This window comes from Phoxinus phoxinus (assembly GCF_949152265.1).
Source record: "Phoxinus phoxinus genome assembly, chromosome: 8".
Lineage (NCBI taxonomy): Eukaryota > Metazoa > Chordata > Actinopteri > Cypriniformes > Leuciscidae > Phoxinus > Phoxinus phoxinus.
This window is the reverse complement of record NC_136883.1, coordinates 31,019,387-31,043,572: the sequence shown is the minus strand read 5'-3', so window position 1 is coordinate 31,043,572 and position 24,186 is coordinate 31,019,387. Positions and strand designations below refer to the sequence as shown.

The 24,186-nt window shown below is 39.7% G+C and overlaps 1 protein-coding gene across 1 annotated transcript in view; it reads left to right on the top strand.

The window, feature by feature from the left end:
- The window catches only part of cttnbp2 (cortactin binding protein 2), a 41,549-nt gene extending 17,444 nt beyond the window's left edge, over positions 1-24,105 (top strand). Inside the window, exons 3-23 of the mRNA XM_079620769.1 lie at positions 4,077-4,301; positions 5,615-7,055; positions 9,475-9,681; positions 9,823-9,922; positions 10,353-10,503; positions 10,961-11,188; positions 11,288-11,405; positions 11,524-11,781; positions 13,500-13,595; positions 15,224-15,303; positions 15,704-15,790; positions 16,346-16,445; positions 17,132-17,287; positions 17,377-17,558; positions 18,550-18,728; positions 19,061-19,266; positions 20,414-20,596; positions 20,719-20,770; positions 20,857-20,968; positions 21,753-21,899; positions 22,905-24,105. Of these exons, the coding sequence (XP_079476895.1) occupies positions 4,077-4,301; positions 5,615-7,055; positions 9,475-9,681; positions 9,823-9,922; positions 10,353-10,503; positions 10,961-11,188; positions 11,288-11,405; positions 11,524-11,781; positions 13,500-13,595; positions 15,224-15,303; positions 15,704-15,790; positions 16,346-16,445; positions 17,132-17,287; positions 17,377-17,558; positions 18,550-18,728; positions 19,061-19,266; positions 20,414-20,596; positions 20,719-20,770; positions 20,857-20,968; positions 21,753-21,899; positions 22,905-23,156 (4,560 nt within the window). The 3' untranslated portion in view covers positions 23,157-24,105. The remainder of the gene's footprint in view (positions 1-4,076; positions 4,302-5,614; positions 7,056-9,474; positions 9,682-9,822; positions 9,923-10,352; positions 10,504-10,960; positions 11,189-11,287; positions 11,406-11,523; positions 11,782-13,499; positions 13,596-15,223; positions 15,304-15,703; positions 15,791-16,345; positions 16,446-17,131; positions 17,288-17,376; positions 17,559-18,549; positions 18,729-19,060; positions 19,267-20,413; positions 20,597-20,718; positions 20,771-20,856; positions 20,969-21,752; positions 21,900-22,904) is intronic.
- Positions 24,106-24,186: the final 81 nt, after the last annotated feature.

Genomic DNA, 24,186 nt, shown 5'->3' with positions numbered 1-24,186 from the left:
CTTTTAATAATCTTCTTGCAATTTGAATGCCTGATGTACTAAAAGACTTCTCAATCTCTTTCTACAGTATAATGGAAAGGGACAAATAAATCATGTTCTTATTATAACGAGCTAAACAATTTGTGTTCGAATTAACATAAGTGTTTTGTAGAGCTGCTTTGTTCTGATGTTTCAGTAACAATACTAATATCAAGCCCTGCAGTCAGACATTACTCTGTTGATTTGTGGCTAGTTTCCTCCGCCTTTTACTTTAAACAAGAATGTTGATCTCTGATCATCTTTCTTTACCCTTGATACCCACGGAATGTGTTGTGTGTTGCTCTTGTCCGTGATGGACAGATAAAGTAGTACATAAGGAGGAGGAGGGACGGCACAGCCTCTGTGATTATAGAAGAGATTTGTGAAAGCCTAGAGGAAAGTGCCAGATGGCTGAGAATCTCAAAGCCCTCCATTCTCTATCTGCCGTGACACACAGACGTTTCTCCCGCCTCCAGATTCCCATCTCTTTAGATCTTTCTCTCTCTCTTGCTCTCAATCTCTCCCTCAACCCCCTCCTCATGCTCCTCTTTTTTCCTCAAGACTTTGCGATGTTTACTAAGGTCCTTTACAGTTGTTGATCAGAATAACAGAAGTATGTTTTAATTTGGTCTGTATCTCTGTCAGTTGTGATCATGCTGTGCTTCCTAGGTCAAGTATCTTTTAAAATCAAGAACTGGCTATTCATGTTGGATTCATCTTGGTCAAAACTGTCTCTCTATAATGTTTCTCCACATTCTGAGGGTCTTGCTAATAATAAAACATGTTTTCTTGAATTGTAATATTTTTAACGATAGTTTCAGTATATTATCACTTTCCTGTGTCAATATGACTTTATGACAATATGTCGTATCCCTTTAAAACAAAAGTCAGCTCCTTAATGGTATCTACCGTAACTTAATCGCTGAGAACAACAGTATACATATCAGTAAGGTATTTTAAGTATTATCAATTAATAAAAAGTGCCTGAGGTTGACCAGAGCATTTGTGGCATACCGTTTATATACGTATATTATATATATAAAAAAAAATACTGCCTTAAATTACAACATAAGCAGTTAAAGATTTAAAAATTGTACTGCATAATAGGAGTAACCACCATAAGGATTGTGAAGATGATAAATCCTTCCTTTCCACTTGATCAATATTCTGTTGTAGACCATGGTGTAATGCTCAGTCTTTTTGAAACTTCATCCATCCATGCAGATTCCTTTGATTTGAAGCTGGCTCTAATATTTCTCACCCACTTCCTTTTGTTTTCCACTTATATGACAGACTGCACTCATAATGAAATAAGCCTGGTCCAGCACTGGTCTGTCTGTTCATGTTAAGTGGACTGAAAGCAACTCACTCAGAGAACTTTTATGCCCTTGAAAGCCTTGATACACAGCAGAAGTAAAGCGATCCTGACAATTGCAATGAGAGTCGTCCATCTCAGGGATCGCGTGTGTGTGTGTGTGTTTGTACATGATTATTTCCTTCTTTGGTGAAGCAGTAACTGGGCATTAGCCTCCAGGATGCTTTGTGCTCTTTGCATGGTTCCTCCTGCTTTCAGTACACGGACTGTGCTAGATAGACACCCTGTAGAGAGTAAACTTGTAGATTATCGCTCCCTTTTGATCTGCTTGTTCATTTTATAGTATTACTTATCTTGGAACGATGGGTAGTGTAGATCAGCCCAGTGGGTTGCCTGACACTGAGCATGTTTTGTGACACCGAATCCTTTATAATGTTCTTGGAGTCATTTAACCGAAAAAAAATCTTAAATTTACGATAAAAATTGCAGCTGCGGTTGCCATACATTTTTTGTTTTACAAATGTAACTTAAATTTACAGTAAAAAAGAGCATTAATATATATAATGTTAATATACTAAAGAACTAAAATCTGTTTTATACCTTTTATAATATAGTGACAACCACGTAAAAATTAATCAAAGGTCATTAGATGTTGCTTTTCCACAAATGTTTATAAATATAGAAGGTTGACAGTGTCACACATACACATACACATACAACACACCATTCATGGTAAAGCACAACACTAAGATAGTAAACATTATAAATATTCATTTAATGTATTAATAATGTAACATTTAATTAAACATTTATCACGCAAAGATTGCAAGCTGCCCCAGATTACTGTTATGTACATCAACTGCACACTATACATGTCGTTCTTATTCAATCCTGGCAAACTGTGTATCATTAGAGGGATTTAGGACTCTAGATTTGATATTTGACCACTGTTTAGTGTTTATAATAAAAATGGCTACAGTGACAGTAATTTTTAATTCAGATTACAAATGAATTAATCAGTAGTTTTAGGATTGATATTTCCAATAGAATAACAAGACGCATCTATACTCAATCACGTCTGCTCTGGTTTATTTGCATAAATGCTTTGCTGAATGACACAATAGGGCATTTAGTCCAAAAGTGTGCACATTTGGAGAAATATTGCTGTTTTTACACGTTTACTTTATATATTTTTTTCCCGAATCATCATTTCTATTCATTTTCCACTGAATTATGCGATCTGCAGCGCTTTAGTGGCTTCAGACACTGTTCGTGAAACTGATGCACAGACACATTCGCTGCACATGACTGTACATCACTCAAAATACTAAATCATAAAACGTCCTCCTCATCCTGCAACGAATAACAGGTTTAAACTTCCATATTTTGTATTGTGCATAGACATAGAAACGAACACTAAACATTTGTACAGATGAAACATGAAGCTAATCAATATATTATTACGACAATATATGATTTGTGTGTGTTTTTCATTAAAAGTGCTCTAAGCGATGTTGGGTGACGTCACTTCTTGTTGACGTTCGAAGTATTGTCAAACAAAGCGGAGGCTAGCTAGAATTGGTATAAGAATATAGAATGTTTACTCATGCTAAGCAGGTATAGCGCTTAGCTTATTGTAAAAAGCTACAACAAATAATATATTTCTGCCTCATCAAATGACACCAATCTTAACAATATATGAAAAAACCCTAATGTACATAACTAATAGCAAAAAAAAAAACGTTCTTTTATCGTTAAAATTATATTTTTACTGAATTCTTACATTGTGATGAAGGTGCATTATTCGTCCCACTGCAGATAGAAACGGTTAGCATCTTGACCCAAGTACTGTAGTTACAGTTAACCTGGTTGCTTTGCAGTGAAATACAGTCAGTTGCCTGTGTTGATTTGTGTCAAGGAAAACATCACATTTGTATTTGGTTGTTTGTTGTGGGGTGACATGGTTGGCCCTTAATTTACCCTGCTGAGATGACCAGTTGGTCTTGACACGGCCTAAGTAAACGACAGGCTCAATGATCACGCCTGAAAAAGTGCTAACCTGCTCTTTGTGAGCATGTATGTTTGAGTGCAACATGTCAGGATGTATTAAGAGGTTTGTGTGTGTCTTTGCATTGGAAAGTAGAATATTTATTTATTAAAGTTCTCCTTGTGCACTAGTAAGTTCCCACACTCAAACAATTCCCAAAGCATATACTCAGAAGATCACGAGCAATGTTGGCGGTTTGTCTCTTGGCAGTCACCCACCACTTACTGTACATGCATCACTGCGGTAACATAATGTGTAATAATTGCTCAGTTGTTATTTGACAATGATTTGCCAGCATCCCACATGTACCACATTGGCATCATAATGATGCTAGGGGTTGTATTTACCTCTTGATCTCTAGAAGTTTTCTGTTCTTTTTTTGTCTTTACATGCACACGATTATTCAGATATTTATTCGAATTTAGCCTCATTCCTTTATGTAACCACTATGTAAATAAAAAAATAGCCTAGTTACTGTTTCTGGAAATCTGAAAAGGACAGCTTGCATACTGTGTTTCTGTATCAGAAGTTTGGGTCTTATACACACCTTAGTCAGAATATCTACTGTAACTTAATATTTATGTGTGTGTGTGTCCAAACAAGGGTAATTTTGAGTAATATTAAATACAGACAGTTTTGAAAATGCAAAGCTATTGAAAAAACAATCTTTTAAAATTTCAAAAATGTTCTTCATAGGCTCGAAGGAAAGAAGTGTTCCTGCAGGAGCGATATGGACAGTTCAGTCTGACGGACCCATTCCTCGCCATGCAGAGGGACTTTGAGTCAGGGACGGGACCAAAGGACTGCAGGCCTGTTAGCGCGAGCCCCATCACCGTGCTGGAAGCTGTAATGGCCCACTGCCGTAAGATGCAGGAGAGGATGTCTGCCCAGCTATCAGCCGCTGAGAGCAGACAGAAGAGGGTAAGATCTGTGTGATAATTGTGTGTATACTGTATGTTTAACAGAGCAAGACTACATAAAGGATTGTGTGAATTATTCTAAGATTATTTACATATTCTATCTGAAATAAGTCATCCTTTTCAGTAGGATTACGTTGACTTGATTAAGTTTGCTGTCAGAGGTTTGCTGAGGTGTTCCTAGTTATTCTTGGAATATATTCTAGTATGCAATGTGTGCACCTGTGTGTGTCTTTTTAGGGGGTGTGTAGTAATTTGCCTACACCATCTATGCTGATATTGTTCTGGCAGGAAAAATTGATGACAGGAAGAAAAAAAAAGACTTTTAGGCAAAATCCACTTTTCCTAACCTCCATGAAAGTATAGTGCATGTCAGAAAAGCAGAGTAAGAAAAAGAGCGCCAGACAAGTCAAGCAATAATGGTATTTAAGAAGAAGAAGAGGAGGTGTCAGAGAAAGAGAGAAATTGATGCTACGCTCTAAAACACTCTGCCAAACACATCCTTCAATCTATATCTCACTATTTGAGATAGTGCTACGAAGAATAGTAGCTACGTGATATCAATACAGGCCTTGAACTTTAAAACACACACACGCGCACACACACACACTCACACACACGCATGCTTCTTTCTAAGTGACTCCTGACCCTTCACTGCACAGCACTTCTGCAGACCAGATATCAGCTGTGTTCACCATCTCAGTGGCTTCAGTTATATTGTAGGATAGGACTTTATGTATTATAAGATACAGTTTATATATAGGTACATAGCATGCATATTTACATGTTACACAGACACTGGGTGAACTCAGCTCTTTTTTCCAATTATAAACCCTTGTGCTTGGTTGTTATGGTGGCAGTTCTCTTATTGCATCGGTACTGTAGTTAATGCAACAGCTCATATACAGTATATATATATATATATATATATATAGTACAGATGTTTACGAATAGTATAGTTGTTTATCACAATGATTACTGTCTGATTCTGTCTGGCCACTGCTTAAGTGTTTTCTTTCATCTCCTCATTTCTGGGGAAGTGTTCATTTATTCATAGGCTAAGCAGCTTAAACCTGCAAAGAAAGCTTGAACTTCTACCTCTAACTTGTAGTGTCAATAAGTTCACCTTTTTTCTTGCATGTGTTATAGGTTATAGCAGTTGATTTTAGTAGTCGTTTTAAGTAATTTCCATGGCATGTTTACAAAGTTTTGTCCGAAAGACTGATGCACCTTTAATTGTTTAATAATTACTGTCCTGTTTTATGTGTGTTATCTGCTCTCTGCGAGTCTCACATTTGCCCTGCTGCTGCTGTCTAGCTTGAAATGGAGAAACTGCAGCTGCAGAGCCTGGAGCAGGAACACAGGAAGCTGTCGGCTCAGCTGAAGGATGAGCGAGAGAAAAACAAACACGTGGTGATGTCACTGGTGCATGAATGCAAGCAGCTAGCTGCTCGTGTGGTTGAAGAGAACCAGCGCTTTGAGGAGCTCTCGTCCCGCACTGAGCAGGACAGTCGTTCTGTGGGACGATTAGAGGAAGAACTGGCGTCTGAGCGACGTCGTAGCCAACAGATGGAAGCAGAGATGGAGAAACAGCTGGCTGAGTTTGACACAGAGCGAGAGCAGCTACGTGCCAGGCTTAGCCGCGAGGAGACGAGGGCTGTGGAGCTGCGGGCTGAAAGCGAAAATCTCCGCCAGCAGGTGGAGCAGCTAAGAACTGAGCGATGCAAAGATGCCCCACCACTCCCTTCTGTCACCCCAGCATCTGCCCCAGTTAAACCCAAGACTATGGCATCCGTAGCTGTGGGCACTGAGGCAATAGTCTACAAGACTGCTTCCTCTCAGACAGATGAAAATGAAGCAGCTAAGAAGGTGCCACTCTCTATCCCAGTCAAGCCTACAAGTTCTACCTATGCTAGCATGAACCTACCTAAGACTTCCAGTGCTGGACGGGGGCTACACCACGGGAGCTCTCAGGCAGAAAATGGAGGAGAGGGCCAAACGCATCCACATGGCTCACATTCACCTGGTGTGTCTGCTACCTTGCCGACTGGGGTCAGTCCCCGCGTCCAGGCGGCCCGATACAAATTCCAACCCTCTGCCTCAGAGCAGGACCAAAATGGAACCGCAAACCAGAGCCCTCCTTCCCGCGATCTGTCCCCCACAAATCGAGACAACTTTGCTGCCAAACAGCAGGCTCGCCACACAGTCACACAGGTTCTCTCCCGCTTCACAAGCCCTCCAGCAGGGGGACCCCCTGCAGCCCTTCGGCCTGGTTTGCCACACTCCACATCTGAGGGAGGACCCTTCACAGGGCGTTTAGGCCACCCCCAGATAGGCCTTAAATCACCAACTGTGGCCCGCATCGACAGGGGTAACCCACCCCCCATCCCACCAAAAAAACCAGGACTGTCCCAGACACCATCCCCTCCACACCCACCAATCAAAGTAGTAGGTGAAGCCAGCAGGTCCCCAGGAACAGGACTGGGGGTGGGCCTTGCCAAATCAACTGCCACCCCTCAGCTTCCTCCAAAGCCCTCCCTAGATTTGGGCGGTACAGTCCCAGCCTTGACTGCGTCACAGGTGGGTGCTTCCTGTACTGGCTGGCCGTGGGGGCAGCAGCCGACAGCAGCATGTGTGGAGTGTCCCCCTGTCACCACCTCCTCCACAGCTACCATTGTCATTAGTCCCTCCATAAACCCATCTAGTCTTCCGTCCCATAGCCCCCAGCACCCGGGCAGCACCCTGGCAGCAGCATCAGGTAAAAGGGTGCTCTGTTCTTCACCCTTACTTTCACTGCTTCTCCTTTCTACTACCCTCCTTTTCCATTCTTGATATATTCCTCAGTAAGTCCTAGCAGAGGAGGACACAGAACCAAGAGAGGAGTATTCATAATCTATTAGGGTTACTTGCCGTTGAAACACAGTACTTCAACATAACCAAGATAAGAGCATTTTTATGATTCTTGAGGGAACCTATCTATGTCTGGACAGTTTCTTGACCAAATCACTTATAGATACAAATAGGTCAGGTTGACCCTCTCTTGACGATGCAGGTCTCTAGGGGTCTTTCCTGTAACCCATTCTGAAGCTGATGCCAGAGGCTGCTCTTTCCCCTTTCCTCCCATTGACCTACAGCATGGTTCTGCCTGTGTTCCACCACTAACCATTTCCCACAATGTTTTAAACTTACAATTCCACTGTGTCCATGCTGCCATCTGTTTCTTTGTTTGACCTAACTGTAAAACAACTTGTGAATGTGGTGTTCCCTGCCTTTTTAAATGTTTTATTCAATGGTTTCATTGACCTTTCTAGACAACTAACCCAATATAATTGTTTATGTCGTGACTTGCACTTAAATATTCATAAATAGGTCTTTATGCATTGATTCTGCACAATATGCATTGATTCTGCACAATAGCAATTACTTCTACATCTAAGATATACCATTGATGTCTTTGTTTGAGAAGTGTAAATTATTTTCTTAGAGCAGAGGTGTCCAATTCTGCTCCTGCAGTGCCAATGTCCTACAAAGTGTCCTTTCAAACAAACCTGTCTGAAAGTTCATAGTGATCTTTAAGACCTAGCTAATTCAGATGTTTTTGAATACGGTTGGAACTAAACTTTGCAGGACAGTAGGCCTCCAAGAGCATGGTTGGACAACCCTGTGCTAAAATGCTACCTTCCTAAAAGACCAGCTTAGATTAGCAGGAATGTCCTTGCTGATCCGGCTGGTTAGTGCTGATTTGGTGTTAGTCTAGCTGGTTGCTGGTCAACCAGTATGGTATTTCTTGTAAAGTCTGGCTGGTAAAGCTAATTAAGAAGCCTGGCGGAAACACCAGTAACACCGCATCCTACACTAGGGAGGGACCAACATCAAAGATGCAACATATGCTGGTCTTTTCAGCTGGGTAGTTCCAAAAGAGCTTTGACAGAGATGTCAGTTAGGTAGAGTCATGCACTGGTCTGTAAGCCAAATAAATGAGACGGCTCCAATTGCAGTTAGATTTTCCCCTTGGAAGCAGTGTCAGAAGCTTTAGAGTTCTCTCATATTTTGAAATACCACCCTGTCTCTGCAGGCCTCTCCATAGCTCTCTGAGAACACCAAAGAAAGACAATTATAACACCATTGAAGGCAGAGCAAGTATTCCAGCAGAGTTTTTTTTTCTTCAATGTCACTAGAGACTAATCCACAGGGTAGCTCTGAAAGATGTCGGTAGCTAGCTGTCATCGCTAAATGCTAAAAATTAGCCCTTTTCTCCCTTTTTCTGCAGCCACTCAGCCATGGCAGTTCTCTGAGGCTCCTCTGCTCTCTTTGCCGCCCATTTTAACCCAGAAAAGAGACAATAATCTTATGCTTTCCACTGGACCTTAATGAAACGGCATATCTCTATCTATCTCTCTCCAAACTCCCTCCACTAACCAAGATAAACATAGAGAATCCCTAGAGACAAAGCTATTTACAAACATGCTTTAGCATTAGCACTCAGATACTAGACTAGTTACATCCACACTGCAAGATGAGTTGTTTGAATTCTGTTTTCACATACAGGTGCCAATTTGCCAGTAGTATTCCTGTGCATTGTGCCCTGTTCTTTTACATTTCTTCGGTTTCTCTGCTGTAGTTTCCATATTTCTAACGCTATCTAATTGACATGTCTCTCACAATCAGCACCATGTTTAGAATGTTTCAGTTTGACTGACACAATTTACGATGCGTGACTTTCATTAGTGTACCATAAACCGCATGCTGCCTGATTTGATTTATCAAGTTGAGTTGTCTTTTATTTGATTTGTTTTTAGCCTGACCTAAAAACAGATGAAGTTGACATTAGCATTTGAAAACTGATCTGATTTGTATATAGTGTGTGAATTGCAGATAAACTCTCTAGAATAATACATTTCCAATGTTGTGCCAAAATGTGTACGTCACATAAACATTTATCCTTTGTTTTAAACAAATTTGGCTTACTTCTCATTTTTAACACACATTTTGTATGTTCATCTGTCTGGAGGGTAATTTAGATACTGCTAAATACTCACTGCGCCAGTGGCCTTAAATTATTTCTGTATGACAAATAGAGTCGTTCTTCTGGGTAATGTTTTGGTTCAGGGAACACATTTTGACACAACACAACCACCCTGCCTCACTAGTTACTGCTGTTGCTTGAACCCTCCCAGGCTGGTGTCCCTCCATAGTCCCCTCGCTAACCTGTGGTGACCCCGTCCCCCTGGATGACGGGCAAACCCTTCTCCTCCAAGCTGCTTCCCAGGGAAATGTCACTTTATTGTCTATGCTGCTTAACCAAGATCCACTATTGGATATTCATCATCGTCAACATGAATTAACCTCTGCCTTGATCTCTGCTGCTCTTAATGGACACACAGGTACGTGCTGGGGAGATTGGCATTTGTATGCATAACATTTTTTGAATTTTGTTAGCATTGTGCTTTTGTCTTGTGTACATATACTCAATGCAAATATATATATGTTAATGTGTAAATAATGTGTTTTTGTCTCTTCTATAGACTGCTTAAATCTGCTGCTGACTTCAGGGGCATCTGCTGAAGCTGCCAATGAAACAGGATTTACGCCGTTACATGCCTCTGCTGTAAATGGTCACCATGGGTGGGTCCTCTGTTCTCTTTTCCCTGGCTGTTGTGGTGTTTTAACTCTTGTGATTTTTGGTTATTTTCTCTGAAATTTTAGATTGGACCGCTCTTTTAAAGCCACATGTAACAGGCTTGTTTTAAAACCTTTGCTTTGATGCAGTGCATGATTGACTGGTGAGTAGGAGGTACTGTCACATGTCAAGGATGCATCAAAACGGATTAGCATTTTAAATGAAATGTGATGTGGTCACATGACAACTGCAGCAAGTGGTTTGAGTAATCAACGTTTTGGACTCCTTTTGCATTGTGTATTAAGCGCTGCGATCAAATCAACAAAATTGGATGGTAGTGCTGGGTGTAACCAGGGTCTACAATATCTAGAACATTTTTTGTCTCTGTGTTTCTCTATGCAATGATACCAATCTCAGCTGCTCTTTCATTGGTAGGTGTGTGAAAGCTCTTGTAAAATGTGGAGCTGATTTGGAGAAGGAGTGTTTGCAGGGAAGGACCCCTCTGTACCTGGCCTGTGAACAGGGACATGTGGAGTGTGTGAAAGTCTTGTTAGATGCAGGAGCAGACCGTTCACATGTCACGACTGTGAGTTTTCAGTTCCGCACTGACACCAGTGTCTCTCAAATGTCAATTACATTCGGAGTTCCTAAACACGTTAGGAAATACTGGCCCTCTGTTCATCTCCATGGTTACCTTAACAGTTGAGCGTGGGTATTTTGCGGTCTACAGTATGTGTTGTTCAGAATGTAATTACAGTCCCTATTTTAGAAACACTTAATTATGCCCTGGATGGTTTCTCAGTTTGCTCTTATTTACTGGGCTGAAAAATCCCCCAAATATCCTGGGAAATTCTTTAGGTCTAAATTAAGGTTGTTGTTTTTTTTTTTTATATTTGCTGGTTGGTTCATATTGTGTGTGTTTATATTATTATTATTTAGATCTGTTTTGTTGTAAGTACGTGTATATCTGTAGATAAGTATGTTTGTGGATTTTTTTTCTTAAGTTTAACTCTTAAAAGCGTGAAAGTGTTTGTTGTTTTCAGGACAACTGCACAGCTCTGCACGCCGCTGTCAGTTCAGGTCACGTGGGCCCTCTGAAGCTCCTGCTACACCACCCATCACCTGAACCAGACCTGGGTTTCCCTGCATCTCCTTCAGACTCCAATCCGGAGCTCCAACACCCTGGCATAACCAAGGCCAGTCACATCCTCAACCACAGTAACCAGGATGGCTGGACTGCTGCCCATATTGCTGCATCCAGGGGCTACAAGGTGACATGTTTGAGTTTGATCCCAAGTACACTGTTTATACCAGAAAATAATATTCAGAAGTGGCTGATAACACATGCTTGCATGCTTCCTACTTTACAGAAATGCCTGGAGGTTTTGTGTTACCACAGTCAACAGGACATGGAGAAGAGGGACAAATGCAATCGCACCATACATGATGTTGCCACAGATGACTGCAAAGATCTACTAGAGAACCTGGGTGAGTATAATTTAAGCGATAGAGCTTTGTACAAATGTGATAGTTTGGCAGGTTTAGCCACTATGTGATAAGTGACCATAGCCTTAACCCTTAACATTTGCTTTCTGCCCTACTTTAGACTTGTACACAGTGGTTGTACAGGTGCTCATGTGCTCACTGGAGCGTCTTTGCCCTGTGGATCTCCTGGAGGATGGATGCACTGTTGGCAAAGTTACAATTCGCCACAATACCAGCTGGGAAGAGTTAACAGGAAGCTTGAGTGACCTGCTGACCAATCACCTCCAGCTAATTTGTGGGAGGTGGGAACTGCAGGAAATTCTGGATAAAGCAGACACTTTGGGCCTCTCTACTAACAGCATGGCTTCAGTGATTATAGGTAATCACATATACATCTTACAATATAACTAGCAACTTGCCAAGAAATTTAGATTAATTTTATAACAAGGTTGCCCAATCCTGTTCCTTGAGATCTACCTACATGAAGAGTTCAGATCCAACTCTGTTCTAACACGCCTGTCTGTAATTATCAAGTTTTTCTGAAGATCTTAATTAGCTGGTTAATTATCAGTTGTGTTTGATCAGGGTTGTAGTTGGAACTTGGCAGGAAGGTAGATCTCCAGGAACAGGATTGGGCACCCCTGCTCTATAACATGAGGTGTTATGTGTTGAGTCATTTCCAGATCATATTTTACCTCAAAACCAAAAGAAAATACAAATACTGTACACTACCCTTCAAAAGTTACCCAGTCAGTAAATTTTTTAATGTATAAAAATAGAAATCTTTTGTAACAATGTAAATGTCTTTACGGTCACTTAATTTAATCCATCCTTGCTGAATAGAAGTATTAATATCTTATTTTTTTACGGTAGAGTATATCATTTATATTTCTCCCTACATTAAAAATCTGTAAAAAAAACTGTTATATATATATAATATAATCATTTTATTTCCCTTTTTTTGTCTTTTTCTTTTGCAGTTTTTGCTTTATGGTAATTTGCAACAACAACAAAAAAAAATCTCTATTTGTTTTTATTTTGATGTGAAATATGACCTGAACATTTCTTGGTGATGTTCACCCCTCGTATTTGTTTTAATTTTAATTTTGATGTAAAATATGACCTGAATTTTTTTGGGTGAAAATCACCCCTTGTAAAACACTGACATGTTTTGAATGCACAGTGCAGAAGCAGCCATGATCGTTTCATGATTGCTCTGAAATGCAACCTGTAGCGTAGAGAGACGTTTGCGATGGCTATTCTCGGATGGCCCCAGTCTTATGAACAGCTGCTGCGCTTCCTGAATTGCCCTTGGTTACTGTTCAAGTTTTAATTTCCCCACCTCAGCGATTTTAAACTCTTGTTGTCATAGAAGCAAGAAAAAACAGACGGCCAATGAGCCCAATATGTGTTAATACATCTGCCACTAGTATGATTTGTGATATAAAACTTCTTCTGAATATAGAACTTAATACCACACACACATCCGCACAAATGTGCTATTATTTACTTGTGAAGGCTCTTTAGTAGTTATTCTGACACTAGCTCTAGTGAGCATGAATTGAATGTGACTGTTGTCTTGGGTGTTGTCCAACACCACATTGGGTCAAATAGGGAAGGACGTGGGACAGGGGTCTATCTCCGCTTGGCTCGACCCGAGGGTTGTCATGCAGGGCTGCTGAAAATAAACTAGCCTTCTCCAAGTTCTCACCTATCTCTTTCACACCCCTCTGGCCTTCTCCCTGTCTCCTTTGCACTCTTTCTCTCACCACTTCTTTTTTTTTTTTGTTTACACTCAACTCCCCCCTTAAGACAAGATGTTTCCAAACACCAAGAGCAGATGTCAAAATGAAGCGATTTGGCCTACAGAGAGCAACTTGATAACTCTCTACTATTCCAGACAGAAAACATGAGGAGACTGACAGACAGGAAAGAGAGAGGAGGATAAAAGCTCATTTATCATGGCTCAAAACAGTAGATGAAAACTGATCCCATGTCAGTAAAGATTACACATCCGTGTCTTTCACCATAAGCAGACACGTACATCTAGCAAATCTATCCCGGCTCTGAATGATCCGAATGATTTTCCTTGTTCAGGTGATGCTGTCTGGCTGCCGGGAGAGGAACTGGCTCAGTCTCCTTGGGACCTCATTCGGAAACGCCTGAGTCAACGTATTACCATACATCTTAAAGGTGAGCTTTGCAGTCGTTTAATTTAGTCTCTTTTAAAATAAGGCCTATTTCACACCTCATACATAAGCAGTCCATAATCATTTTGTCACCCATATTAACAGACTCCTAAAAATGGTTACGGTTTTCACAGAAACAGCACAACTGTTTTCAACACTGATACTAATAAGTTTCTTGAGCACCAAATTAGAATATTAGGAGATACATCCGTAAGATAAAATAGTCTCTTCAGCTTGCAAAGACTGCATTTATTTGAAATTCATTAAAAAATGTTAAAGCATTCAAAAATACAGTAAAAATGTAAACAATTTTCTTTTCTATTTTTTTTTAAATAACTATTTTCTATTTTAATTTATTTTAAAACATTATTTATTCTTGGGTTAGTATAGCTGACTTTTCAGTGAAAACTGTTAAATGGTTAGTTCGCCCATTTAAGACATGAAGTTGTATGCAATCCTCACCAGCACTATAGTGCATACACACTGACCCACTCTGTTGTCACCTCCCTGGTCCGAGTTCTGGCCGCTGGAAGTTTTTCAAGAAAGTAGTGCTGGTTAGTTTCCGTGCGCACTGTTGACGTTGACAGCAGCGTGGATTGATAGAAATGGAAAGAAAATAGTGCCGATTAAAACTGAGGTAGGAGTGTTTTTTGTGATGTAAATTAATCAAGCTTTGAAACGCAAATAATTTTTTCACGTAAAAACGCACAGTTTTGAGGCCCCGGAAACTAACCAGGACTACTTTCTTGAAAAACTTCCAGCGGCCAGAACTCTGACCAGGGAGGTGACCACAGAGTGGGTCAGTGTGTATGCACTATAGTGCTGGTAAGGATTGCATACAACTTCATGTCTTAAATGGGCGAACTAACCCTTTAATGAATAGAAAGTTCAAAAGAACAGCATTTATCTGATATAGATGTTCTTTTACAACAATGTAAATGTCTTTACTGTCACTTTTGATCCATTTATTTCAAAGTATTAATTTCTTCTTCTTCTTTTTTTCTTACTAAACCTAAACGTTTGAACAGTATTGCATTACATGGCATTCCATTCTACATGGTATAACTTGTAAGACATGTTCAAGCATTTCAATGCACAGTTCTTCCCTAGTGTTAACTATGCAAATGACAAATAAATGCCTCTTGACCTCTTGTTAAACATTTATTTATTTATGTAGAAATTAACATTAAATTAGATTAAAAGTATTGTTCATAGTTATTTAATGTTCATGGTTCATATGTATGCAGTGACAAATGTTAACAAATTGAACCTCATTGTGAAGTGTTGCCACATGTTTTGTAAAATGATCAAAATTGTATCAAATATTCTCTTGGTAAAGCAGAGAGTTACACTATGCCCATGATAGAAAGAACCAGCAGATCTCTTGGGTTTCCACACTTAAATGAATAGCCATGCTGTGCTCCCTGTCATCACATGACCATGATGTTTAGTTGGGCTCCAGAAAATTCCATCTCATGCAACAGCACGTCAAAACAACTGCGTGAAGTCCTCGCTCAAATCCATTTCACACAGATCTCCTGGTCTCCCATGTCCTCTGTGTGTTGTGCTCTTTGATATACCATGTAGGTTTGATTCATGTCTCATGGCTGCTATAATTTTGCTTTCTGTCAGGCCTGTCAGAGTGCACTCTGGATGAGATGACGTACGACTCCCTGATCCCTCTACAGCTGCTGCAGAACTATGTCCGCCTGGTACGCTGACTCACTCTTCACGTCAAAGAGTTTTTTAGCATGTCTGGATGATCTTTAAAGTTTGGATGAAGAGTGCTGAGAGGGAACAAAGTCCTTATAATACCTTGGGACCAAAACAAAATGCTTTGAGCCTCCACCACCAGTTCGGCACCTTGGGGCAACAGATGCTATTTGTGTTTTAAAACGATGTAATAGAAGATGCATGCAGATGCAGTGCAACAAGCAGTAACTTAAGACAACAAAACACCCTCCAAGACACACTTGAGTAATCAAGCCTGCATAAATAAAATATTTGGCATGGATGATAGAATGAACCTGATATAGATGAATAATACATGTGCCATTGTTCATGATATTTACCAGTGTGGATAAACTCGGTTGTGTTTTTGTTTGTGGTCAGGTGGAACAGTATCATAATGTCATCTTCCATGGGCTGGAGGGCAGCTTTCAGGAGTATATCGCCAACCAGATCTCTCATTATATCAAGGTAATTATTATCAATTGTTTTAAATATTCATATTTTACATTTCATCCAAAGGGTTTCAAAATGAATAAGTAAATGCATTTTGTTCATTTAAATGTTTTTTGAACATTAGGCACTGATTATATGAGGCCTAAATCCTATTAGGATGTACATAAGGATGTACATAAAAAGTGCAACGATAAATTTATGAAATGTATTCAAAAACATACACCACATTAAATTAATAAAAAGTGAATTTAAAGACATTTATAATAGAACTTTCTATTCATCAAAGAATTCTCCAAAAAAATGATCATGGTTTCCACAAAAATATGAAGCTGCATAAGTTTTCAACATTGATGATAATAAAATATGTTTATTGAGCTGCAAATCAGCATATTACAAGTAAATAGGGTCCATTTTGATTTCATGTTGACTTAAGAGTCTCACAAATGTACAAACATCAAGTAAAAGTTAAACATGAGCTAAATCTCTGAATCTCAGTATGTCTCATGTGCTGTAAACATCCATCTGTACCAGTCATGGTGTTTATGATGCACCTGTTGTGTGTGTTTGCAGCACAGACAGGGGGCCCAGGGGATTGGCTGTGATGTCATCAGGGTGGAGATAGATGAGAGTCTATCAAAAGAGCACCTGCTGGAGATCTTCATCAACTGTGGTAAGAGCAGCACTGTGTCGAGGAGTCACATATCTCGGCCGATGGTGTCGGCAAAGGAGCAGAGGAAGAGGAAATCAGAACCTAATTTCCATAAAGTTTATCATGCGTTTAATCTGAAATGCTCAGAAATTACTATGAGGTTTTATTGTGGAACTGTCTGATGACTGATGATTTTGGCATGTACCTTGTAAAAAAAAAGAAAAGAAAGTACAATATAACAGTGGAAGGGAATGGTACATTTGTAAATGTTAAAATACTTAGTTTCAATGGTATAGCCACAAAATGTGAACAAAATGTCTGTTAGCATGTGAAAAATCACTCACTAACCCTTACTGTGTAAAGTTATATACAATTTTACAGATGTGTTGCCATGGCTGTAAAACAACCAACTTTATAGCTCAAATAATATGTTAAGAATAAATGTTACTGCTTTTATGAAATTATGAGCTTCAAATTTCTGCTGTTAAATCCTCCAAAAATGGGACCCATTCACTTTTAAGTGAATTTTAAGTGCCTCACCATAACCTTGATTTTTGCACAGTATTTTTTGTGGTAATCAGCATTATACTACAAATGATGTTGTTTGAGGAGTTTAACTTGTATTGAACCCAGAATATTCCTTAAATAATTGCATCTTTGATATATAGTGGTATGTCTGGTATTGATGGAGTTGTGTCTTGTATCAGGGTTCCTGGTGTCTTTGCATGAAGGCAGCGCTGGGCGTTGTGTTGTGGTGGTTCTTGAGGGTCTGGAGAGAGCCCACTCTCTCAGCCACATCCTGGGAGACCTGTGCGAAGCCCTGGAGAACCGGGGATCTGTCTATTCGCTCTCCCTTAATCATGGTGAGATACAGATGTAGCAGCGCAGGAACAGTCAATGTACCTGAAATAGCGCTTCGGTTCAACTCTTTTCTCCTCGTGTTGATGGGCAGGTCACAATGGGCTCTACTATTTCCGTGAAGGGAGTTTTTTGATTGGCACCCTGGCTAAGCCTCGCCTGCAGGGTGCTGAGCTACGATTACAGCAGCACTTCCGCTGGGTTCAGCTGCGCTGGGACACAGAGCCCCTCAATGGCATGCTGGGGCGTCATCTCCGCAGAAAACTCCTCCACAAGGTCAGCGCTGCTTCATTATCTAATAAGCTGGAGGGAAGACCTCCAAAATAGAAATTCAGATCTAAATTTAGTCAAGATCGTTTAGTACAGTGATTCTCAATTGGTTTTGGCATGGGACTCACAGTTCCCCATGGTCATGACGCTAAGCAAACTAAGCTCATTTATTTCTCAAAAATGGTTGACTTACAGACCCAAACTAGTATAGATACAAGTTAGTAAGTTGGTAAGAGACACTACAGTCATTTAAAATATAGAAAATAATCAAATAAGTGAAAATAAAGTGATATATTGGTAACTACAAAAACTAGAGTTTCCATGGTAAATACACAATACTTACCTGAACTATTAATAAAACATAAGGGCTGATGAAATCTTTGATCCTGATGAAAACCTGCATGCAAATTCTTCCCAGCTAACACACAACATACCAGTTACTACGGTTTAGTAATTTCACGACTTACTAAACGTAACTACGACGTTGCGTGGTCGTGATTTAATTTCCTCTTTATACTGGTAGTGAAGTGATATATAGCACACACTGAATAGATACTTAATCACAATGTGTTTTTTTCATGCACTCCTTTTTTATTTTTTACTGTGTCTGACAGAAGAGTTGTCAGCCTTCATGCACATATTTCAAAATAAAAGTCTTGCATCAGAAAAACATTTAAAATGAAAAAAATATATATATATTTTTGACTACACACTCTGCGACCCACTCAAAACAGTCATGTGACCCACTTTTGGGTCGTGACCCACTGGTTGAGAAACACCGGGTTAGTATATTTAGTGTAATTTATTGTGTTGTAGCGTATGACTGCTGAATTTGTTAATTTTGATATCTAGTTGAGTTAGTTTTTAAAAAAAATTGGAGCACATAAACAGTTTTTTCCTCCCAGTTGCAGTTACAAACAATGGAGACTTTTAAGCATAAAATGTTTCCTTTTTTAGTGAGCTATCCCTTTAACTTGGATGTTCTGTGTTTCTGCAGACTCAGGGCCAGTGCTGGACATCTGATGATCCCGTACACAAAGCTCTTTCTTGGGTGTGCTCAGTGTGGCACCAGCTCAACGCCTGTCTGTCGCGTCTGGGGACATCAGAGGCCTTGCTGGGACCCTACATCTTCCTCTCCTGCCCTGTGAATCCAGAACAGACCCAGGCCATTCCAAAGTATGTCAATCTAGTGTTGTCACAATACTGGAATTAATATGAATATATATAATAATAATAATATTTCTAAGACAATTGTTATACAACTGCCCTGTAAAATAAAAAATGATTATTTCAAAACAAGTAAATAAAGCACAGCTGGTACCATGTATCGATACTGCAGAAAACAAGTATTTACATTTCAAATATTCAGAATCTGTGTATCGAAACATTTTTATTTTTCACAACACTGTCATTTGAAATTAAACAACTATTCATGCAATTTATTTTTAGTATCTCCTATGACAGGCAGTGTTTCATGTTAAAATTGGCCCTTGTGTCTTTCTGTTTAGGTGGTTAGTGAGGCTTTGGAATGCAGTGATTGTTCCACGGGTCGAGGACGCTGTTATATCTAGAGTAACAGCCAAGCGCTCTCCCGCCCAACGACGGTCTCCCAACAACAAAGGTCTGAGCCCAGGTCAGAGAGCGGTTGTCAAAGCAGCTCTCAATATCCTTCTGAATAAGGCTGTGCTGCAAGGCTGCCCACTGCCCAGACCAGGTACAGCACCAGTGTTGGGGAACAGACTCAACTAAAACATGCGACAAATGTAACTACATTTACCAGTAGCTTGACAGTAGCTCAGTTGATTTTACAATAATGCAGCTATTTCAGTACTGATATACTTACTGAAGCCACATTCAAAGTATTCTCAGTCTCAGAAGTCGCTCCCACAGACCGTTGGCTGATGCATATGGCACGCAAAATTGGAAACACTTCAGGAGTTTAGAAGTCATCATTTGATTGGTTGAATTCTACAGGAATTTACGGTCCGCCTGGAAACAAAGCCGTCGTGGTTTGAAACCCCCACATGGAACAAGAAAGCTGTCGTGTTTATATCTGTGACAATGAGCACTTATCAGGATCAACGAAACACTGGATTTTCAAAAGTATGTGGAGTTCACAGCATAGACTCTTTAAAATACGTCTAAGAGTTTTGCACGCCATTCTGTTATCGTAGGGACATCATCGACGTTACATTTTCATGCCCCCGAACATAAAGCTGAACAAAACAAACTGTGATTGGTTGCTTTACATGTAGCTGCTATGGAGTCCAGACCTTTTGCCGTCAGTCTGAAGGTCTGGCCATGCGAGACTACATTCAAAGTAGCTTTACTAACACTGACACTAATTTGAATGCATTCATCGAAAAAAAAAGAGACCTTCCTAACTTCCTAGATTGTCTTTGAAAGCCAGGCTGATTTTTATTTGAAGAAATGTGAATATTTTTGCTGGGAAAATAAAAAGGATGTTAAGTTTAAGCACGCTCCCGAGAGCCTCCCTGTTTTCTCACCGCTGTCATTTTAGTTGTTTATTTTGTTGCTGAGAGGAAAGCGGCAAGCACATATTTAAATATTCATCTAAATATCGACTTCGGGATGTTCGTTAACAGTATATCTCTGTATTTCCAACAACTCTTTACTTATATGTTAAGAATAAAAAAGAACTTCGCCACGAGTATATTGGGGGCCTGTTAGAGTGCGAACACAAGCAATAAGTTGCTGCCTCCAATTCACTTAATGGCCACCGGTGTCGCTAATAACATGGGTTTTTGAATTCTACAAATAGCCCCTTTAAATCTTTCAGTGCAGTAATTATTGGTGGTCGCGTAAAACATATTTTACTCTTTTTCTGTTTGTGTGGTTAGAGATCGACAGGCTGTTACCAGAGTTCCAAGGAGGATGTTTCCCTCTTTCCACCATTGGCTCCGCCTACAGGAAAGGGGGCCGAAAAGGACGCGATAATGGCGCTTGGAGACGAGCCAATACCAGTCCGCGGAAGAAAGGAAGCCCCGCCTCTGGGAGGAACTCTAGCTGTTCCTTAAGAGAAGGTGTAACTGATGGCTTTGATTTTGCAGTAAATGCACCTCAACTAATGAAGCAAACTGCTTTTAACTTTTTGTTTCCATAAAATTGTCTAAATAATCCATATTCTTTTATTCTTGTAATATAGGATCTCTGGCCAATTCCAGCACTCACCCCCTGACAAATGTCAATCATGCAAGGTTGGTTATCTTATGTGTGTGCATGTTGTTAGTGCTACCAGCAGATGGCAGTGTTACTCAATGATTCTGTGTGGATGTTCCTGCAGACTCAGTGATGGAGTTGCTGTGGGTCTTTCTCTCTACTCCGATGACGAGACGGACCTCATCAGAGAACTCCAGACCATGTGCTCTAGCAAATCTGAGCCAGACATAAGCAAGGTAATAGACTTTAATAGGCTCTGTACAAAAAAAGATTATGTTATTTTTGTTCTCCAACGCAGAATTTATTTGATCAAAAGTAAATGTATTATTCCTGTGATGGGAAAGTTACATTTTCATCATCCAGTCTTCAGTGTCACATGATGAAATCATTCTAATATGCTGATTTGGTGCTTAAGAAACATTTCTTATTATAATTGTTGAAAACAGTTGTGCTGTTTAATATTTTTTTGGAAACTGATCAACTTTTTTTCAGGATCCTTTGATGAATAGAAAGTTTTTAAAAAAACTAAATTTATCCAAACTCAAAGTTTTGAGAATAAAGTGGGGGGAGAAAAAAATCCAACTGACTTGCATTAATGGGATCGTTCACCCACAACTGAAAATGTACATTCACTCACCTTTATGTTGTTTCAAACCTGTATGAGTTTCTTCTGTTGAACACAAAAGAAGATATTTTGAAGAATGTTGGTAACCAGACAGTTGATGGCACCCATTGACTTCCATTATGTTTTTTTCCTACTATGGAAGTCAATTTTGCCCGTACAAGCACCACTCAGAAAATTTAAAAATAGAGTTTGTCACTATTGGTATTTTTTTTGTTAATTTTACATACACATTACAAAGCAGTGGTTTAATCTTCTAGTCTAAGTTTTAGTCTGTCTACTACAAAAAAACTTGTGTTTCTGTTCAAGCTAAACAAAGCCTGGCACAGTAAAGCACGTGGCCTTGCAGTTTCTAGGAATTGACGAGCTGTTTTCATTTCCTCTTTTACCTGGTACAGATTGCTCTCTTTAAAGAGGACTTCATCATGCTTCCAGACTCAAGTCCGCCCACTCCTCAGATGAGTGATGGTGAGGTCACGCAGTCCCAAACACTCCCTGCTACAACAGAGGGTGCCGTGGATATGACCTATCCTCCACCACAGAAGGCAAGCCTTTGATAAAACACCATGGCTCTGTTCCAAAGCCCACTGAGACACCTACAGGTAGCGTTCTTCCAAGGCATTGTCCTAACTGTCACGGACCCTTATAAATAACCAGTTTGGACACTCTACATAGTGCACAGATAAGGACATTTCACACTGCGCTTATTCTAAACCCTGCTTTTAACTCCAGGTAAAGGAACGTTTCACGTTTTTTTAGAAGTTGTACTTATTTTAACTTGAGCACTGTGTTTTTAGAACGCTGTGTCATGTGTTCTGTTTATCTGTTGCTTTTAATTGGGTTATTTGCAGGGCTTCATGGGATTGTAGATTTTTCACTCTCATTTAAGCTGTTAAGTACAGTCTTTTACCTTTTTCTTTTTGTCCGAGTTTCAAATACTTTTAATATTGTGATTCACCTCATAGCAGGTTGGTTTGGTTTGGTTTATGGCTTCTAACTCTTTAAAGGAGTAGTTCACCCAAAAATTAAAATTTTGTCATCATTTACGCACCCTCATGTTTTAATCATTCATTTTTATTCTTCTTAAAAAAAAAAAGGTAAGATATTTTTTTATGAAATATGAGAGGTTTCTGTCCCTCCATTGACAGCCATGCAACTACCACTTTGAAGCTTCAAAAAGTTTATAAAGAGATTGTAAAACTAATCCTTATGAATGGAGCGATTTACAACAAATTTTCTGAAAAAACTCGACCACTTTATATGATGAACAGATTGAATTTAGGCTCTTATTCCCATATAAACATTGATCAAACAGAAGCGCAACTGTACTTGCTTGACGCGCGAGAACAAACATCATTGGTTCTTGCGGAAGCTCAAACGTGCTGCGTAACACGAGAATGAACCAATGAACACCTCATTTGCCATCTTGGATTTGCCTTAAAATGTTGCCTCTGTAGGTCGCCTTGCTAGTTTTTGGAACAAAGCACATTCGAAGTACATTCTTTCTTTTATTTTTGTTCAAATATGTGTATTTCTTTGTCTCTGAAAAGACTGACGGTGGTCACTCTTCTCCTCGGCGAGTGACGAGGCCCAGGTCGCATCTGCCCGTTCCCAGCAGCAGAGGAGCTCAGCAGGTGAACACCACCACCAGCAGCAGCAACAGCATCAGCAACCCTAGCAGAGCTTCCACGAGCAGCAGAGCAAGGCAGCTTCTGCCCCACAACAACACTAACAACTTCTCACAAGACCACATCTGGTTCCTGGACCCCAACTGTAATGAAAACTACAGTAACCATGGATAGACACCTCCCACTGCCCTCCCTTTGCCCTCGGTCTGTTATTGCCCTCTATTTTGTGAAGTTAGGTTACTGGCAGCATTTAAGTATTTGTACATGTTGTCCATACTTGTTACAATATATTACATTGTGTACTCTTGGGACCATAGTTTTAATATATTCAACTGTTTAAGTAAAGAACTTTGAGGAAAAAAAGAAAGATAAACTAACAGGAGAAAGACTGCTTGAACACTTTACAATTTGCCTTTTAGGTCAAATGTTTTGGATCAAAGTAAGAGCTGGTAGTCTTTTTTGCTCTTTAGTATTTTCAATCAATCGTGTTTTATCATTAAATAAGTGAAAGGTGAGTTTTTAAAACTGTCGAAATCAGGGTTTTACCAAATATGTGTAAATAATAACTGGGAACTTAAATGTTGTATAGATTAGTATGTGCGCGTGTGTGTGTGCGTGCGTGTGTGTGTGTGTGTGTGTGTGTGTGTGTGTGTGAACGCTTGTATATTGGAGGACTTTTGAAGGGAATATGAGAACTGTATATATTGTTTGTAATATTAAATTTTGGTTCATATTTTTTCACTCGTTTCCAAACAAACTGAATGTGGCAATAAGTACCGCCATTGCGAACACGGGATATTTTTGTTTTTGTTCGTTAAGCCATGATTAGTATTTTCAATTACTCTCATGCGTGCTCAGTGACTGGCTTGAACTTTGACCCCCTCCTCCCTCCCTTGTGTGAAACCCAACTATGAAATTGGAAGCAGCGCGCATTAACTTTCGTTTGTCTTCTGTATTGAACGTTTAGGATAAACAAGTATTCTTTTAAAGTCAGTATTGTTCATATGTACAGAAGAGATTATAGTTGACCTCTGATGTTTAACTGTATTATAGTTGTCGGATGAGGTTCAGAGAAAATGTCCTGTTTCCTCCAAGCACAACAATTAAAAATGCACTATCCTAGACATTGGCTTTTGGGTTTTCTTTCTCCACACAGCTAATGCTAACATTGTGTATGTTTAAAACCAAATCATAAAGCCTCTCC